The 18792-nt window shown below is 41.5% G+C and overlaps 1 protein-coding gene across 6 annotated transcripts in view; it reads left to right on the top strand.

Annotated features, from left to right (window-relative positions):
• The window catches only part of LOC121953429 (AT-rich interactive domain-containing protein 1B-like), a 246244-nt gene that overhangs the window by 164905 nt on the left and 62547 nt on the right, over positions 1-18792 (top strand). For all 6 annotated transcript variants that reach the window (XM_042500529.1, XM_042500525.1, XM_042500527.1 and 3 more), the window contains one exon: positions 13879-14179. In XM_042500529.1, the coding sequence (XP_042356463.1) occupies positions 13879-14179 (301 nt within the window). The remainder of the gene's footprint in view (positions 1-13878; positions 14180-18792) is intronic.

Here is an 18792-nt window from a genome sequence, read left to right as displayed (position 1 = left end):
CAAAACAGAATACAGCACAATACAAATCTTCACAATTTTACCATCATTGTTGACTATTGTTTACTCAGGAAAAAAACTGACTGAGCTTTAAGCTCTTTTACAGCAAATCCATGCTGAATCTATGCTCATGAAGGGCAGAATGATAAATAATATGTGATCACAACCGATCAGGATCACAAATCACAAACTGATAATAAAGTCCATAAAAGCAAATAAGTGTCTGTCACGATAAACAGCAATACAAAGAGAAAAAAAACAAAAAGTAAAGTAGAAAAACAAATAAATAACAATCAAATTTAACATATAATAGAAATAAAATGTAGAAAATACATTTACTTACATACACATGTACATTTGAATTTAACATACCATAGAAAGTTTGCCAAACCAATGTTTAGCATATTAACAGCCTGTTGTATACATACATTCATGGATGTACCTATTGTATTTAAATGAGGGGGAGTGAATTTTACCCTCTTAGACTGCAGAGGAATTATTACTGTAATTGATGCTTATTTTATTTTTTTTGTCAGTGATTTTATTTTTTTATTTAATCAGGAATAGTCTCGTTGAGATTCAAAGTCTCTTTTTCAAGGGAGTCCTGGCCCAGACAGCAGCGTTACAAATTTCTCATAAAAGAACACAAAAGCAAAAAGTTCAAAACAAACAACATAAAGTTTTTACAAACAAAAAACAGCCAGTTTACATTGAACAACTAAAACGAGCAGCGCTCAGTAGCCAAACAAGTGCATTCAGTGATCAAGAAATCCTTTATCCTGTTTTTAAATCTCCCAGGCGTATAATAGTGTCCAGTTTAAGTTGACTGTGGTAGAAAAAAAACAGAAACAAAGACAAACAGAATTAGAAAGAAGCTCTTTCTGACTTGTAAACATAGCAAAAGCCATATTAACTTAGCCCCTCCTGTTGTTTTTACAGTAAGTTTTTACTTGGCCCTGTGTGATATTATAAAGTGAAGATGTCAGCGTTAGTTCAACACCATACTGTGTTTCACCAGGCACAGGGATCATCAGCCTATTAGGCCCTTAAGGGTCAGCATCTCTGTAATTTCACCACTTAGATGATCACCCTTTTTGGGGGTGATCATCTAATTACTTAACAAGTAGATTTAATTTCAGGAGGATTTTAAATCAAACGCTGTTATTTTTTTTTTAATCCAGTGAAAATGCAGTTCATAAAACAAAAAAAGGGAAGAGTAAATTCCCTAAATCACATGATGTCACCACATAATTTAATACAGACAGAATTTCAAGTTTGACAAAAAGAACAAATGAGTGTTATTAAGCATCCTCCAGCTGAAAGACAGACTGAGAGTCAGGTGTTAATTTTACAGCGCAGTAACTCTTTGGATACACAGATCACAACCAGATATCTCTCAGAACTCCACCAATCACGTTATTGATCAGCGGCCGGGGCTGATGGATTGCCGAGGCGGACGCACTGACAGGCGGCACGTCCAATGGGGGAAGAGTTTTGCATCGCGCCGATCAAACCAGACCCTCAAACCAGACTCCCCCCCCTCCTCTCCTCGCCTCCCTTCCCTCCTTTTGATCAGAGTCATTTTGACAGTGATGCATAAGTCTCTGCAGCACAGGGCTGGCTGGCTGGCAGGAAATGCCACAGATCCCTCGAGAGTCGAGGGATGGGGGATTAAACAGAGAAAGACACCCCCTAAAAAAGGAGTAAAAAGGAAATCGATGTTTCCTCCCTCTGCGGACAGGGAGAGCTGTTTAAGGATGCTGCCACTCTTGTGTTTTCTCTTCAAAAGAGGCTTTTTTGTTTGTGTTTAAACTCTGTTTTGTCTCAGGTTAGTCTGCTCTGCCCCTCACCTGCAATAGACTGAAGTCCTTTGCGGAAGTTAAATCGAAACAAATCATCGCTATCATCCCCTATGCCGTCCTTGCCTCCCTCTCTCCAAACTTCCTTTCTTTATTTCTCGCCACTTCTATCAAGGAGAAGTGAATGGCACGCGTTTCATCTCTCCAAAGCAACGGTGGGCCTGAAACACCACAGAGGCGGCGCTGGCTAACATTGAACTGGATTGGGTAGAATAAATACAAAGGCATGAGGGAAAAGAAAGCAGCTGGGGAAACACAAAAGGATGGAGCTGCAGATGGGAACTAACCTTGCCTGGGTTTCTCTGATGTTCCTTTACACACTCACACACATACACACACACACACACACACACACACCTCCACCGCACCCATTACTGTCAACCCCTCTTTCTCTCTCTCTCTCTTTCTCTCTCAAGTCATCCTTTTATTTGTCATGTTCAGAGGACAGCACCAAAGCGTCTGAGGAATGGGAGGTTACAGTGTATTAAAGGAAATGTTGTTTCACAAAAATGGTCATTCCCCTTTCAGCAGGAAATACAGAGGCTATGCAGCTACTGCACTTCAAAGCTGCCCGGAAAACTTCCTATGAAACGACTTTGATTGTCTGCAACTAAAGGGGACAAGCTGGGGATTTTCCCACTCGGCGCAGTCTTTCTCACGTTGTTTCTTGGCTGTTGTGCTATATAAAAGGAGTATGAATTTAATAGCTTTCACAGAAGAATTGCAGGCAAAGGGGGGAAAAAAAAACATGTTGCTCCACGATCATGTTTGTTGATAGGGAATCCACAATTCTGGAAGAAAAATTGAAGCATTGCACGTGAAGAATTCATTCCTACATTTGCAAAAAGAGAGAGAGAGAAAAAAAAGCAGATACTTTTGGCATATCCACACACAGAATTGCTGGCACGAGAATCAAATTCATTATTGACATTAGTGATCTTGAGCCCTTGAATCTCGCTCGCAAAGCAGCAACACTGAAGAGGATGTCATTATTCATGTTTTTTAAATGGCGAGCAATTAACATTTGATAACATTTGAGAATGAATGGCATCCCAGAATGAAACCCGTCATTCATGCATCGGCTTTTATGCCATTAAAAGTCCTTTACTGACCCATTTTGATGAAAGATATCACATAGAAATAATATGTTGGAGGCGAATCGACTGAGGAAGCCGCTACGTGCAAATTAGTGAGAAGAAAAGGGGGCAGCGAAGGAGGAGGACAGGGAGCATTAAAGGCAACCAGAGAGAAGTTGGACTGGTTGTTTGGACGTGTAAGTTTGAAGTGGAGAGGCTGCAGTTGGGTGGACTGTCTCCCTTATGCACACACACACACACACACACACACACACGCACACACACATACACACATACATCCAACCCCACACACAACCTCTCCCCCCTCGCTCCTCCAATGGCCCTGTCGGTGTGCCAGGGCGGGTGATTACCGACGCTCTCCCCCAATTATGGGCTGATTATTCCGCCGCGCTCTAATTGACTGGGGAGATATGCAAATGGCTGTCATTTGGGATGATAAAGGATGCGGGTGCTGGATGCCCCCTGCATTATTTAGCCTCGGCTGTACGCAGCGTGAAGGATGTGGCGTGCGCTTTAATTGCTGAGGAGAGAGAGGTTAAGCTGAACGAGCAGCTGAATTAGAAATGAGGAATTTGGGCCCTTTATTTATTTCTTTATTTTGCTCCTCTCCTTCCATCTCTCTCTCTCTTTCTCTCTCTTTCACTCACACACACACACACACACACACACACACACACATACACACATATACACTTGTACGCTCTATGTCATGCGTCATTTTTTCAGCTCTCTCCTGGGTGAGTGGAGAGGTGAGGGGGGGTTGGGTGGATGGCAGAATGTCATGCTGGAATGCCATAAATAAAAACATTAGCGGAACCAATACGTGCAGAACAAATAGGGTGAGTGTGTGTGTGTGTGTGTGTGTGTGTGAGGGGAGGCAGTAAGTGGTCGGCTAGTGCATTAAAAACTGGAGTGTGAAGAACCTTTGCGGACTAATGAAAAAAAAAAGTTTCAGCAGCTCAAACAATAAGCAGGTTCAGCCCTGTCTCCTCTGCCTCTGTGAAGCTGCCGTTTGAAATGAAAGCAAATTTAAATACACACTTCGAGGCGGAATACCAATGACCTAACTCAACCGTGTGAAAGGTCGGCGAGTGGAGTGTGTGGCATCTTTGACTTCAATACCTGGGCACACAAAGAGGGCCAACCTCCATGTTTATTTTGCCACTAAAAGGATGTTGTCTGCCGTTTGAGACACTTTGCTGTCTTCGTCGGTGGTGCAGAAAACAGTTGGGGGGCATTTAGGTGAATAGGGCCCACTGGCTAAGTACTCCTAGCTGCTACAGCTTGGCATATTATCAGGGGGAATCGGAGTGAAACTCAACACTAATCCCTCTGGTTTGGAGACAAGCAGCGCCAGATTTGGGCGTCTTTAACAGCTTAGGGGTAATAGGGCCTCAAATGTCCTTTTCAATGTGGCCCGCCCCATATCTCCACATTATGAGAGGCTTAAGAGCCGGGGCAGTTATCACTCAGTGAGCCCCCTATCTTACAACAAGCAATAATTACTAATGCAGGAGAGTCACTGTTAGCATTATCGCCAGATTTAGTGAATCTATTGGAATCCTGACTCAGGTGTCCACACGACTGTTTGACCCTCACGCCTGACTCCAGGACCGCTAAGAGTATTTTTTACCCGCTCAGTGCTGGTGGTGGAAAAAAAAAAAAAAAACAGAGAGAGCTTTCTTTTACTCTTATCGAGATGCAGCGGTATTATCAAGAGATTGTCTGGGCTTTGTGAAGTGTGCAGAAGCCGAATTGAAAAGAAAAGCACAATTGCTTTTCAGTGCTGCTGTGGCTCTCCTCTGCACAACTTTGGGAAGCCCTGAACAGTTTGTTCTCTTAGACTGCTTTTGTTCCAGATAACAAAAACAGAGACAGAGCAAAAAGACTGGCAACAATGTAGCCTTCCACATAGTGCAGTGTTTTTCACATCGCAAAACAGTTCCTCTGTAATCATGAACCGCTGTTTGTTCAAACCAGCACTTTGCTCACTAATGTAGTGTTTCCTATGAACGTTGTCTACATGCAATTATTTCTCTGTGCAGCATCTATGGCAAGAGTTGGCTTTTTTTTATGCTCATACCGTGTCTACACAGGAGGTGTAGTGTGAGGAACACATTAGCAGAGCAGCAGCCTCAGTAGATACATTGAGGAAGAGTCGTCTGTAATTTCATAATAAGTCTGAGGAAAATGTTGATAGCTTCAGTAGGAACAAGAGAACTACAATGAGTCTTTTGGCGTCCATGTTGCCATTGCTAAGCTGAGTTGTTCTCACAACTTAACCATTTGAACTCCGAGCATATCGTGTATACGACTTTCATCCAGCCAGGCGCCCGGATGAATTGACTGATGTCAGCTGTTAAAATTTGCGAGGGGACATTTTTTTTTTCCTCCATAAAATAAAATGCATTGATTTAATCACGCAATTGCCTCCGAAAGTTTAAATAATGACAACTTATAGCTTTTAAATCAAATTCAACGATTGCATTTATCAATCAGATCGATTAATATTTTTTAGGACTTATGAACAATTCCCTGCTAAATTTGGCAGGGGGAAGCATGTACAATATAAAAAACTTTTTTTTTCTTTGCAGCTTTCTTTGTCTTTGTCTTTCTATCTCTCTCTATCACTATCAATCTCCTGTGCTCTGTTTCAGTGCTATGGAAAGCGCAACCCTAACAGTCACACGTATTTTGGCCCTTGTTGGGTTTGTTGTTTCTAAACCCTCGTAAGACCCCTTGTGGTGCCAAGCATGCTTTCCATGTTGTTAACACGAACTCATGAGTCCAATTTGAAGGCAGCATTATATTCTTAACATTGTGTTGTGTCTTTACTGCTACCATTGCTGACCTAGTTTTGGGACATGAAGATTGTATGCCACCTGTAGCAGTCCTGACTAGACTTAAGTCAGAGACAATTGGAATCTTAAGGCACTTGAGACGAGAACGCTCAGCCTGCACGCTCATGGCACAACACAGACGTTCATTGGTTGGCATGCTAGCATAATTGCGTGCCTGCTGGGTGCTAGCCTAAAGCCCACATGGGTTTTTGAGGAGCCTGAGGCATGCCAAACATCTCCCCTCAGTTTGCAAAGAGTGCCCTTGCCTGTATTTGGAGTCTCTCTGAGTGAAATCCTCAGCAAGGAGAGGAGGCACACAGCAAAGACCCTCCGGAGGTGGCAGAGACTCTGCTCGAGAACTCTTATCTCCACACACACGGGCTCATACATATACATATGCCAGTTTGCACACAAACAAACACACACATTATCTAGCAAAGACATGCCAGCATCAAGGCATGTTCTTACTTTCCTATACAACTATTAAAGCAGTGCAGCACTGTGCATTAGCAAGCACATTTTGATCAGCATTTTATAGCGCAGCGCTTAAATCGTCATCATTTCTATCAATTCTCATCATCATCACCAATTATCATCATCATTCCAGCCTCGGTAGACATTCCAGCTGATTGACATCAAAAAAAGAAATTATGGTGTGGGTGTTGTGTTAAATCTCCCTCTGCTTAGTCTCTCTCTCCTTCTCAGTTCTCTTCTTCTTTCTGTACTTAATAGCACTTAGTGAAGGGTATTACAGTTGGTGCTCTACATGGGGCATCGCATTAAAACCCTCTTTCACACACACACACACGCACACGTTCGGCAGTCCATTTGGATTCATTTGCATGGCATTTCATTTGGATTTTGCCTCAATCGACGGTTAGGGGGGAGGATAAAAAACATCTTTGTGTAATAGCATTTCCTCTTAGTCTCCAGTGCGCCATAAAGATAGAAAACACAGCGGCCGGAGCCGATAAATGAGTGCAGTGCTGCCATGAGCAGACCTGTCCCTCAGGCCTACAAACGATAGCTGTTTGAGTTAATTACAGTTTACATCATCATATTTACCCACAGAAGAGAAACAGAGATTAAAACTCCCCTCCGAGCCCACTGAGGTGTTATTTCTGTATATACTGTACAACACTGAAGTGTGTAATCGCCGTTATGTGTACCATTATAATGGATTTTACTCTTGACCTGTGAAAACACAGTTCCTATATGGATACATATATACATCTTTAAAAACATCAGTACTCTGTGCATAGAAAAACAGCATTAAAGCATATAGGTTCACATTTTTCTGTGTTAAAACAATACTGACCTGCCTGTAAGTACATTGAAAGAGTTTTGTCATTTTAATCATTCCTCCTTTAAAGTACTGGCTGTGAATAGACCCTTTTTTTAGCGCAATTACAATATAAGAGATGAGGGATAAAATCCACATCCAACCTCACTCTATTTAAATATGAATGCTAAAGTTCAGCCGAAGCTAATATTTGGCTTTAGCCATCTGACTTTTATTGCAAAATTTCCTTTTTGTGCTTCCCCTGACAGTGTTTCCTGGCTGAGTTGCAGCGGAGGGATAGTAACACTAAAAGGAAACTTTGTACTAAGACGCTGTTACTGAATAGTAAATAAAAAAGACTTTTGAAAATAATTGGCTTTCGTTGGAATCACATGTAGAAAGGATCTATTCGTGGCCCAAAACGGAGAGGAGGAACAGTTACAGCAACAAATAACTCTTTCACTTTACATACAGTATATCTTAAAAAAGTAAGTCAGTTCTTTAATATAGACTGCGCTCTTATATTTGTATATTCATACAGAACATGCATTGTTTATTTTTGGAGATGACAGGACGCCTACACAAACTCCTGACCTCCCCAGCTGCTCTGCAAATTATTTGGTGCTTAGGTGGGGTCTGGTGTCCAGCAGCACATGTGGCAGGTGGGAGGGGGGCATTGTGGTCGTACCAGTGGAGCAGCAACTAAAACCTCAAACTCTTACAGAGACAGAGCAGGTCTGTGGCCTTCGACTAAAAAAGGAGAGATCAGGAGGAGATAGTAATCTATATCAGCCAAAACGCCGTGGGAATAAAAAGGAGAGAAAAACCACTTCCAGCACTGGTAACCTACCAATTGCACCACACCCACCTCATCAACTACCACTTTAGCACTGGCTTTGAGTAGTGCGGCATGTATACTGAGCAACATAAAATCATCCATTAAAATGTCTAATGTTGCATTTAGATAATAAATCAGTGACCCTAAACTCTTGTTTTGATTCTATTTAAAGGTTCAATTCGTCCAAATAATAATTTAAAAAAAACATATTTACACTTATCTCTAGTAGTATAGTCATGCAGATATTTTGGCTTCACCTGCCCAGACTTTTAGATGCACTTAGTTTCTGCAGCTACATATGTATTTCTCTGTGTGCACACAGCATTGAAAAATGACATTTTGAAAATTCACCACAAACATGCATTGTCCAGAAACAGGAGTCCCCACGAAAACTGTTGATGGCTATTATGTGATTATCTGGAGTAATAGTGGCATTGTTTTGAAAGATGTTGCTTTTGAATTTTTTTAAATGTCATTTTCAATGCTGTGAGCACAGCAAACACATTTCACTCACTTCCATGTAAGGCAAAAATCTCTGAGACAGAATTATGCATGACGTGGACCAAAAAAAAGCCCAAACTACCTGCATAAATAGATCATTTAGGTGAACTGACCCTTTAGGTCAGTGAAAAAATAAACTTAGGAGGTGTAACTTTTTTGCTATTAGTACATTTAAATTTATTTTGTGCTTAAAATTGCATTACTTTCCATGCAACAACATAAGCAGGGCAGTATCTCACAGACAGACTTCCAAGCTGCTATTTTTCAAATGGTAATAACAAAAATGTAACTAATCAATCAAATGTTAAGGTGAATAATTGCTGTCAAGTTGTTAAATCTGTAATGCAAATTTGTCTTTTGGTTCTGTGTGGTTTGAAGCCATAAGGGAGGTTGTTTTTTGAGTGATGCCGCTCACAGTGCTCAGTCGCTGTGTTTGAGTTTGTGTTTCAGGCTCTAGTTAGCTGGCTAGCCATCTGGTGCAGAGCCCTCAGCCATACTATCCCTCTGACTGGGGCAGACAGAGAGAGACAGAAAAATAGATACTCAATGTGTCTGTGTGTGTGTGTGTGTGTGTGTGTGTGTGTGTGTCTGTGTGTGTGTCAGAAAAAGGGAGAGAAGTGACGAGTTTCTCCAGTCGCTCTCCTTTCCTGTAGCCCACAGGAAGCTACAGCCATTGGCTCCTCCCTGTCTAGACAGAGAACCACTTTCGCACTCACACACACTCTCTCACACACACACGCTTGGTGCCTTCTACCATAGCAACTTTGATTAATTCCCAGTGTGCGGTGAGAGGAGACAACATCAGCACCATGGTCAGGGGAAAAAGGCCCACAGTCTGCTGGATGTGACAGCTCCCTGCTTCACACTGATGCTTTATACCCTGCTGGTGTGTGTCTGTGCGTGTGTGCGTCTGGCGTGCGTATGTACGTGCTTGTGTGCGTGTGAAAGAGCCGGTCAGTGGAATGAGTGAGGGACAGGATTGGGAGTGTGTGTATGTGTGTGTAGCTTCATCTGTCCCCTCGGCCGCATCAGTGCTCAAGCATGTCTCGCTCTGACAGCCCAGCAGCCTCTGTGCCTGTCACACTCGCACACGCAAACAGAGACACACTAAACGAGAGAGTGCAGGCAGGCGCCAACACCAGCGAGGTGAAGGGTCACGAGCGACTGCCTCCCCAATGTTGTGTGAAATGTGTAGATGGCAGTCTCGGCCCATTATGTGCGTATACGCCACTGTATGTGTGTCTGTCTTGAGGCGGGCGGGGGGCATCTCAAAGTAACTGGTTATTATCACCTCAATATTTTTCTTATTATGACAATTACATGCTCCAGGAGCGAATTAAGCGATACAGGACGCCAAGCGGGAGTGGTTGACAGCTATTTGGAGACTCAATGCACAGAGCAATTTGCAGCCCCGAGCCAAACAAATTGGATTTGGGCCACTTTGGATTGGGGCCCCAGATTGTTGGGCGTTTGGATCTTCCAACCGCGTGCCTGCCTGGCTGGTTAGCTGGCTGGCTGGCTTCGATACTTTACACATGACTATGTAGCAGACAGGTAGCCAGGTAACACAGTGCTCCATGGCCCTTGACGAGGATTAAGTGTACATGTGTTGATAAATGCATTATACTGTAGATGCGTTGTGAAACGACTTTTTTATGGTAGTGTTTCAGCAGCCATGAGTTATAACGATGGGTTTATTAGGTATTTACAATTGACATCTTTATAGTCTACGGGTGTTAAGCTTTCCCACCCTTTCATGTTATTATAGTGCTGTTACTTTTTTTGGTCTTGGGCCACACAGCTGTGCTCAAGTGTGTGTATAATCCAAATGAGCCTAACAGCCTCTAAACGAATTACTGGTACGCATTCTCCCACCCCTAAACTGCCACTGGAAAAGCTGGCAACAGCACCCAATTAGGTGAAATGCAATTATTCCCATCCATTCACACAATTAGCCTGTAGGTTAACAGCCTAGCCGTACGTCGGGCTAGCTCCTGGTGTATTGGAAAAGCCATCGCCATGGTTACACCGGCTCTCACGGTAGCCTCGCTGTGTCAAATAGCATGCACCCGGGGCAGCGGGTCGTTTGAAAATAACATTCAGCCCTATTGGTCGAGGCAGCGCATTACATCACTCAGCTCAGAATAAAGGGTGAGTTGATTGGCTGAGACAGGGAGTGGTACCACGGGTGAGAAGGAGAGAGAGAGGGAAAGCGAGTGCCCCATGTGCTCAGTCGAGCGAGGGTAGATAATGCCAGGCGACAGACTGGCAGGCTGGCAGAGCGGGTGGGCACTCACAGCGGCATGATGGAAAACAAAGGCTTTGTGTGTCAGCGCCGCGATCGCATTAACCAAAACAAGCAGCCACGGACCGACTGCCACACTGACTTGGTTGTCTGTTCCACCGGCTAAGCCACGCATGGATAGAGAGACATGGGAGACGCCTGTCTCACTTTTTATATGAAATAACATGGTGCAGGGGTAATGAGGAAAAAGTACCGTGTTTGCTACTGTTGACATTGAATTGACTGTGTGACAGAGCTGCATAAATTCAAAACAAACGGCACATTTGTAGTCACAGCCAATGCATCCAAGACATGCAGGGTTTGGCAGACATTTTTAGTGTTCTAGTATGTTTGTACTGCCGGTGGTGATGGGTTTATTCAAACACTCGTGCCTTGTGATAAACTTGAGGTCACTGCACGCTCAGCTCTACAGCAGCCTCATCACAAGTTGAGTTTTTTGTTTGTCTTTTTTTAGGCTTTATTTTTTTTACTTTGACTACTAGTGGCCTCTTAAGGAGGGGTGAGACTTTAAAAAGTCTGACACTTCCAGAAACATATTACTCTAATACACTGACACCTTCACTTCTGCTTTTTACACGAGAAGAAATGATAGATGCATACTCGTGTTGAGTCTGGTTAAAGTGCAGAAATATTGTATATCTGCTAAATAAGATCTTCTTAATGTTCACCATTCACTACATTTACATGCACAAAATAATCATTTTTGATCGTGCTTGATTATGGGGATGTATTACATATGAATATGAATGCATGCTCTCGACTGTGTGTATGATGGTGCATTGAGATTCATTACCAGTTGTAAGCTCCTTACTCATCACTGTATCCTGTAGACTTTTTCGTTGGCATTATCTTATTTATAAAGCTTTTCTTGGCCTACTTCCATCTTATTTATGTGTGTACTTCAAGCAAAAAAAGAAAAGAAAATGGCTATGCTCTTAATTCACAGAACATGTTCTTATTGTCTATACCTAGGGCACATGCAGAGTTTGACAGATGAGTGTGAATGCATCTCCTTATATGTGGAATCCTCTGCAGAAGGACTTTAAATTGCGCTCCTTGGTGCCTTTTGGCCATTTCAAAGCACTTTTGCTAGAATTTTGTACATCATCATCTATATACCAGTGTCAGGCTGTGTTTTAGTTTCCGGTCTTTTAGTGTTTCGTTTTCATGGATCACTTGTAGCATATATTAGTGTACTTTTAGCCTTTCTTTGTAGTAATTTCATTTTTCATTTTCATCTTTTTGTGTTTTATATATTTTGTTTTTAAGTTACTTTTTTGATTTTGTATGTTGGTTTATGTTGTCTGTAACTTATGTTGCTGTCTGTCTTGGTCAGGACTTGTTTGAAAAAAGCAATTTTTTAATCTCAAGAGGTTTTTCTGGTTCAGTAAAAAATAAAGAAGAAAGAAATCTATGCCCTTATTCCAAAAAAAGACTAAATTACTGCTAAGCTGTTTACATTTCTAATAAAAATGAATATTTCAACAATATTATTATTTACATGCAGCCATGCTTACTCCACATAATGTGCCCTTACATGTCATTTATCACGTCAAAATGCAAAAAAGTAGAACAGTTGGAGCTTTTTGTGCTGTTTTGCACCTTTGCATTAAAATAGGATTTGGCACTGGCATTGTTTTACCATGCAAACACAGCCTTCCTCTTTTATTCCTTCAACTACCCTCTATAAAAGTTCTGTGTTATGATATCTGTGCAAATCAGAAACCAACTGTTGGCTTGTTGGTTTTGGTACAACACATCCATGACACAGAGTTGACCATAACAAGACAGGAGGAAGTTTGTTGCAAACTGTTACTGTTATGAAAACCCGAGTTGAGATGCATATTCTGAATGCGCTGTATACATATTAAAAAAAATGCTATTAAAATCCAAATAATACCAATAAGAATAATAATAAGAAGAAATGCTCATTCAGAAAAATCAGCCTAATTCAGAATATCTTAATGGAATATACTGTTTACATGGCCCGTATCAAATTTAGATTATTGTCATATTCGGAACAATGGTGAAGCATTATAACCAGCATGCAAAAAGTGACTTGTGTATTTAACTAGCCAATGTATACAGGTGTATGTACAACATATAACAGCATTCTCCATAAATTTATGTAGGTATAAAGTTGGGTTATTTTTTATTTTGAGACCTGTTATTAGCTCTCGGTGACACGCAGACAGACAGATAGACCCATATCATTCTGTGGTGACAGTAATGGCTGCATAGGACTCAGATGGGACAGGGTCAACAGGCCTGATAGAGCAGGTAGGATCAGCTGGCATACACCCGCAACTCTTCCCCTTCCTCCCCAGGCGGGCACCAGCCAGGAAACCAGGGTCACTTACAGGTGACTTCCCCCATATTCAGCTACAGCTGGGGCACAGCCGCTGTGTGTGCGCGTGTCCAAATGTGTGTGATGTGTAGTTAGGGGGGCAGCCATCACATTGCATCACATCACATCTGGTCTTCTTTTTTACCTCTCTCTCTACCGCCTTTCATTGTTGTCTTCCTGCTTCCTGCACTCCACACTTTTATACAGTATTCAGTATTCTGTCAGCAGTATTGGTGAGGATTCCCTGGAATCAATTCAGGAGGGGGAGTACCTAAGCGCACACACACACACAAACACACAGCTCTCTGCTCACCACAGGGAATGAAAACTGTAATATGAACTCACCCTTGGTCTGAATGAAACCCCATTACAATTCATTTTAAGCCAGTGTACAGCAGTATCTTCTTATGTGGGTTATGTTTTTGCTTCTCTGCCATTTTAACCACTGTCTCCATGCCCGCAGAGACTTTATCTCAGTGATTACAGTAGGTCACAGAGAAGTTAAATGCTCTAAGTGCACGTGCGGAGTAAACTTTTAACCTTTTAACCCTGCAGTGCCTTACGAAAGCATTGGAAATTCAGTGCATCTTTGCATCATGTGCTTCTTTTTTTTCTAGTCTTTCAACCAAACAATCATATTTCAACTATGCTGAAATAGTTGCAAACATAGTACTGTTTTATTATATTTACCAGGAAGTTTTTATCTTTGCTTGAGCTCACGTTTAAATTTGCCACCTGCTGCATGTCACTTCTCATCAAATGCTTGGGCGAGCTTCAGAAACACTCACCGTGAGTCCTTTCTTCTGTTCCAGGATCTGTCCGGCTCGATTGATGACCTCCCAACTGGGACGGAGGCCGGTCTGGGCTCAGCCGTCAGTGTCGGCGGCTCCTCCAGCAGCAGCAGCAGTAGCCAAGGGGAGCAGGGAGGGGCCGGCAATCAGGGACAGTCCCCCTTCTCTCCTCACGCATCCCCCCACCTCCCCAGCCAGAGGAGTGGGCCCTCTCCCTCCCCTGTGGGCTCACCTGCAGGCTCCTCTCAGTCCCAGCAGTCGCGATCAGGCTCCGGACCCATCTCTCCTGCCAGCGGACCCTCTGCCAACACCACAGCACCGGGTAAGGTTGCCATTCGAGCCTCTGAAAGTATGTGCACGTGCATCTTGATAATCAGATTTCATCTTGACGGAAGGTGCAACTTGTAGCATGATAACTTTATTAGTTAAATCACCACAAACAAACAAGACTATAACTGACAAGAGTTGCCAGACAAGACACTACACTACATTTCACATCATGTACCAGCGTGTTAGATTCCCTGGGAAATTTACAAAATTGCTTTACAGCTTAAAGGGAAATTGCTTTGTGCCACCAAACAAGAGGCTGCTGTTCAAAAGCAAATGAGAAAACAATCACAAACATTCCCCAGTCAGCGGTGTCAAATGAGGTGTATTGCCTTTGACAGAAGATTAAAAATAGACTGCTCTGACATCACCGATTGGCCAAAACTTTCAGTTTCCAGTCATATGTGATTCATTGCTAAAATATGTTTTGCTGTAGCCGCTGTCAGCACATTGCTTAGTTTTTGTTCCAGTACTGTCTGTTTCTTAAAACTGGGGACCGCCATCTACTGTATGTGGTGCACTGACTATGGATAAGTACTTCATACAACCCCACTTCAAAATATCCAAACTATCCCTTTAAGGCAGTACCATTAGTAGACTTGTTGCTGCTGTAAGTATATCACAGTTATCACATTTCTGCTTGACCTTTCCATTTATTGTTCTATTTAAAGACCTAAGCCTGATTTCATTTGTTTTTAAATATGTGCATTTAAAGAGGATTTTAAAAAGGTCATGTAGAAAACTGACCCTGGCGCAGAATAGCATACACATTTCACAAATAACATCACGCCAACATTCAAATCTAGTGTGTTTTACATTGCAAGAGTAGATTACAAGGATGCAGCTTTCACACCTTTTTACTGTATAACCAAACTGGCAAATGCATCAGAGCAGTAAAAAAAAAACAGGTTTACAGGAGGGAAACTGTTTCTTTGGCTTAATCAGTGTATTTATTTGCGATGATAATCCAGAATAACAGTCCATGTAAATCTATAAACTGAGACTTTGCTTGACTGTTAGGTAAGCAGGGTTTGACCCACAGAAATAGAATGACTAGAATGAACATTCCCATTGAAATAATAATAGCAAGATGGTCAGAGCGGCAGCCATTTTTATGTTTTTATGTGTACTTCTGAAATTGTAACCATCATTGTAATTGTAACCGGGATAACTTCCAAATAATTTTCTGTATAAACAAAAAAAAAGTTTTGCAATAACGACCAAATCAGCAGTGTGGCACATTTTCAAATAAGTAATCTGTTATTTTTCAAATATCACCCTAACTGTTATTCCCCTTTGTTGTTGCCATTTATTGCATGTTGCTTGAAACATGTAAACTTAAACTTTAGCTGCCTCCAAAGAATGAGGGAGATGAGATGCTCGGTAGGAGCTTTTCACATTAAATTAACAGAGAATTTAGGGTTTATTTTGACCAAACCAGAATTGGTGAGTGATAAAACAGTGGACTAACTAACTAGACGCCAAACAACTAACTAAGACAGACAAACTAACTGAGACAGATTTGGTGAGTTCAGTGTTTTTTCTGTTGATTTTGAATTAAGTGTGTTAAAATCAGTTGAAATGGCAATTAACATAAGGTCAGTCTAGAGACACTTTGCTGGTGCACAGTTGTGTTTTTCTGTTTAATACAGGGGTGTCAAACATATGGCCCACAGGCCGGAAACCAGCCTGCCAAAGGCTCCAGTTTGGCCCTTTGGATGACTTTGCAAAGGGTGAAATTTAAAAGTCATTGCTGGAAATAAAAACTGAATAGATAATTCCTTACACTGACTGGTAGGTATAGCAGTTGAGGACATTAACAGACACAAAAACTGATCATTTTTTTATTGTATGGATTTAAAATATTCCAAAGTAAAAGTCCCTATCTTCAAATTACTTAAAATCTAAAAAAAATTGAGGCACTTAAAAAAAATGCTCCATAATTCCTAACAATAACTGAAATATTTGAGTACAGGACATCTCAAACTACACCCATAATCAAACATTTTACCTCATCGAAGTTTGATAAACTGGAAAATATCTTATGATTTTACTTCTCCGGGCCTCTTGAAATCAAATCAAGCTATATTTGGCCCCCAAACTTAAAATGAGTTTGATACCCCTGGTTTACTAGGTGGAAAAATCGATGTAAGAGTAGGCCAAAACAGACTCAAAGCTATGAGCGTGACACTCATTACAGTCCCACTGACATGATACAGCAGATATTGCAATTTTATTTTGTTTTGGTCTGTTCTACTCTCATTCTATTTCTATTGTTGGATCTCTTGGTAGAGCACTACAGATGACCCATAGCGCAAAGGTGACAACATCCTGGTTTAATAGCATCTCTTTTTCCTCCTCTCCAACTCACCGTATAATCCATCCAAATCAATTTTCATTCTGCCAGTTTGGACAGAGGATGAAGTTGAGTGCACACTGCAGCACAAGACCAAATAATATCAATCCAGCATGTCTAGACTTTGATATCTGTGGTCCATTTGAAATCCTAATTCAGACCGCTGAAGAATATTACAGCTTAGTGCAGAGCACTTCATGGAATATGTCTCATTCATTTTCGCCGCGCAGTTTTTGTCCTTGCATAGTCGGGATTTGTTAAGTCTTTGATCACTGTGTTGTAGAAACACGTCCCTGCATTGCAGTGGAATTTTGATAAAGTCCATCTCCCCTGCGGATCGTATTTCCAACATTTATGTCCAGACAATATTTCCTCTCCACTCTGAGTGTTAATGAATTGAGACTGACTGGTAGTGGAGGACCTCCCATCTGATTTGTAGCCTTATCTAAGATATGGCAGGCCAAACAAGACACCAACAGGATTATCAGACAATGCACGGTGTGTCTGTCTGTCTCCTGAGGCCATAGCAGAGCGCATAACCATTTAGATAAACACTGAGCATTATAAACCAGTGTGGATTTGATTTGCCTCAGACAGGCGTATGAATGTGTGTGTACACACAGTTATCACCCAGCCTCCCCGTCATCTCGCCACCTCTCTGCCCGACTGCGTGGCTGACCGGCGCATCAGCATGTCTCAGACCTGTCAGTCACTCTGACGAGGCGGGGCAAAATGTCTTGAGTGAGATCCTGACGCCAGCTCCTCCTCTTCCCCTCCTCGCAGCCGCTTACCCGAGTGATTGACGCTAATGAAAAACTGGGACAGTGGTTTTCCAGGCGCCCGTGCCAAGAATCATGACGAGAATCCGGAATGAGGCGGCAAAGACGGGAAGCGAAACCGATCGCTGGGACGTGATTAATAAGAAAATATTTAAAAATATTCCCCATGCCAAATAAATGGTGATAAAGCGTGGAGCAGTGAGTAACATCTGGCATGTTTTAGCGGCTGTACTACAATCAGTTTGAATTAGATCAAGGAGCAGCCAGCCTGAGAGAGACACAGGAGAACTAATGTGGTTAGCACACATCTGATTACTAACGCTCCACTTTCTAACACTTCATCACAAGTTAGGACACTTTGGTTAATGTTGTCATTTTAGTTCGGTGCAAGTCAGTGAGGGGCAAGAGAGCGAGCAAGCGACACTGTGTGTTTGTTGTTTTCTGAGGTTTGTATCTTCACTACTCCCACTTCTGTTACTTCTGCCGCCACACAAAAAAAGCACGTTCTTCATTATTCAAACCAGCCACAACAGTGTCCTCTGAATAAACAAAATGAAACAAACATTAATAAGCTAATTAATTAGTGTGAAAAATGTGTTTTTATCTGCAGTAGTTTGAGCTCCCGTCAAGAAAAAGTCAAAACACAGCACATCTTGTGGCTGCATTGCATTCTGGTCCATTAAGGCTGCTGTCAGAGGAGAAATTGGAATTACAGGTTCTTTTATAATACAGCTGCCCTTCCACTGACGTCAAAATCTGTTATTTACGTTAATGTTTGAGAATGTTTTTTAGGTATTATGTTTCTTCTATTAACCTTTAAGAACCCGGAGCCACATCACTTTCCTTGCAATGCTGTCAGACACCTTTCACAAGTATTTTGTTCTTAGAACCCTGATCCACCTGGTGTAATTAAAAAAAAAAAAAAAACATGGGAAAAAAGGCGAAGAGGAATGTTGGAAAAATGCTCCACAAATTGGTAGATTTAGTAGATTAGTAGATTTATTATTTTTAAAAGTCTGGGGAAAAATGTTTTGGGGAAAAAACACATTTAGTTATCTTAATTACATATTTAAAATTATTGAATTTCAGCAATTTTTCCAGGTCATTTCTGATTTCTTTGTTGTTGTTTTCAGAAAGATTTCTTTAAAAAAAAAAAAAAATCAGGTCCTTTTCTTATACTTTTAACTAATTTCTTGCTATTTGTATTAGGTAGGTAGGTATTTTTTTCTAGTTTTTTTTTCTTTCATTTTTTATTGCCTTCCTTCCATGTTTTTTAAAGAAATCAAGCAGATTGGTAATTTTTTAGAGGGTTAAAGTCCTTTATAAGTCTGCTGTAAATGTTATCATATTATGGTCATATTGTGAGTTTTCGGGGCAATTACACACATAAATCCCCAATATGTCAATTGTTGTGCAGCGGTCACCTCAGCAGTCACCTGGCCGTTCACACCGGAAGCACATTTCTGTGATAGT

This window comes from Plectropomus leopardus, chromosome 14 (assembly GCF_008729295.1).
Source record: "Plectropomus leopardus isolate mb chromosome 14, YSFRI_Pleo_2.0, whole genome shotgun sequence".
Taxonomy (NCBI): Eukaryota; Metazoa; Chordata; class Actinopteri; order Perciformes; family Serranidae; genus Plectropomus; species Plectropomus leopardus.
This window is presented reverse-complemented; position numbering and strand designations above follow the sequence as displayed.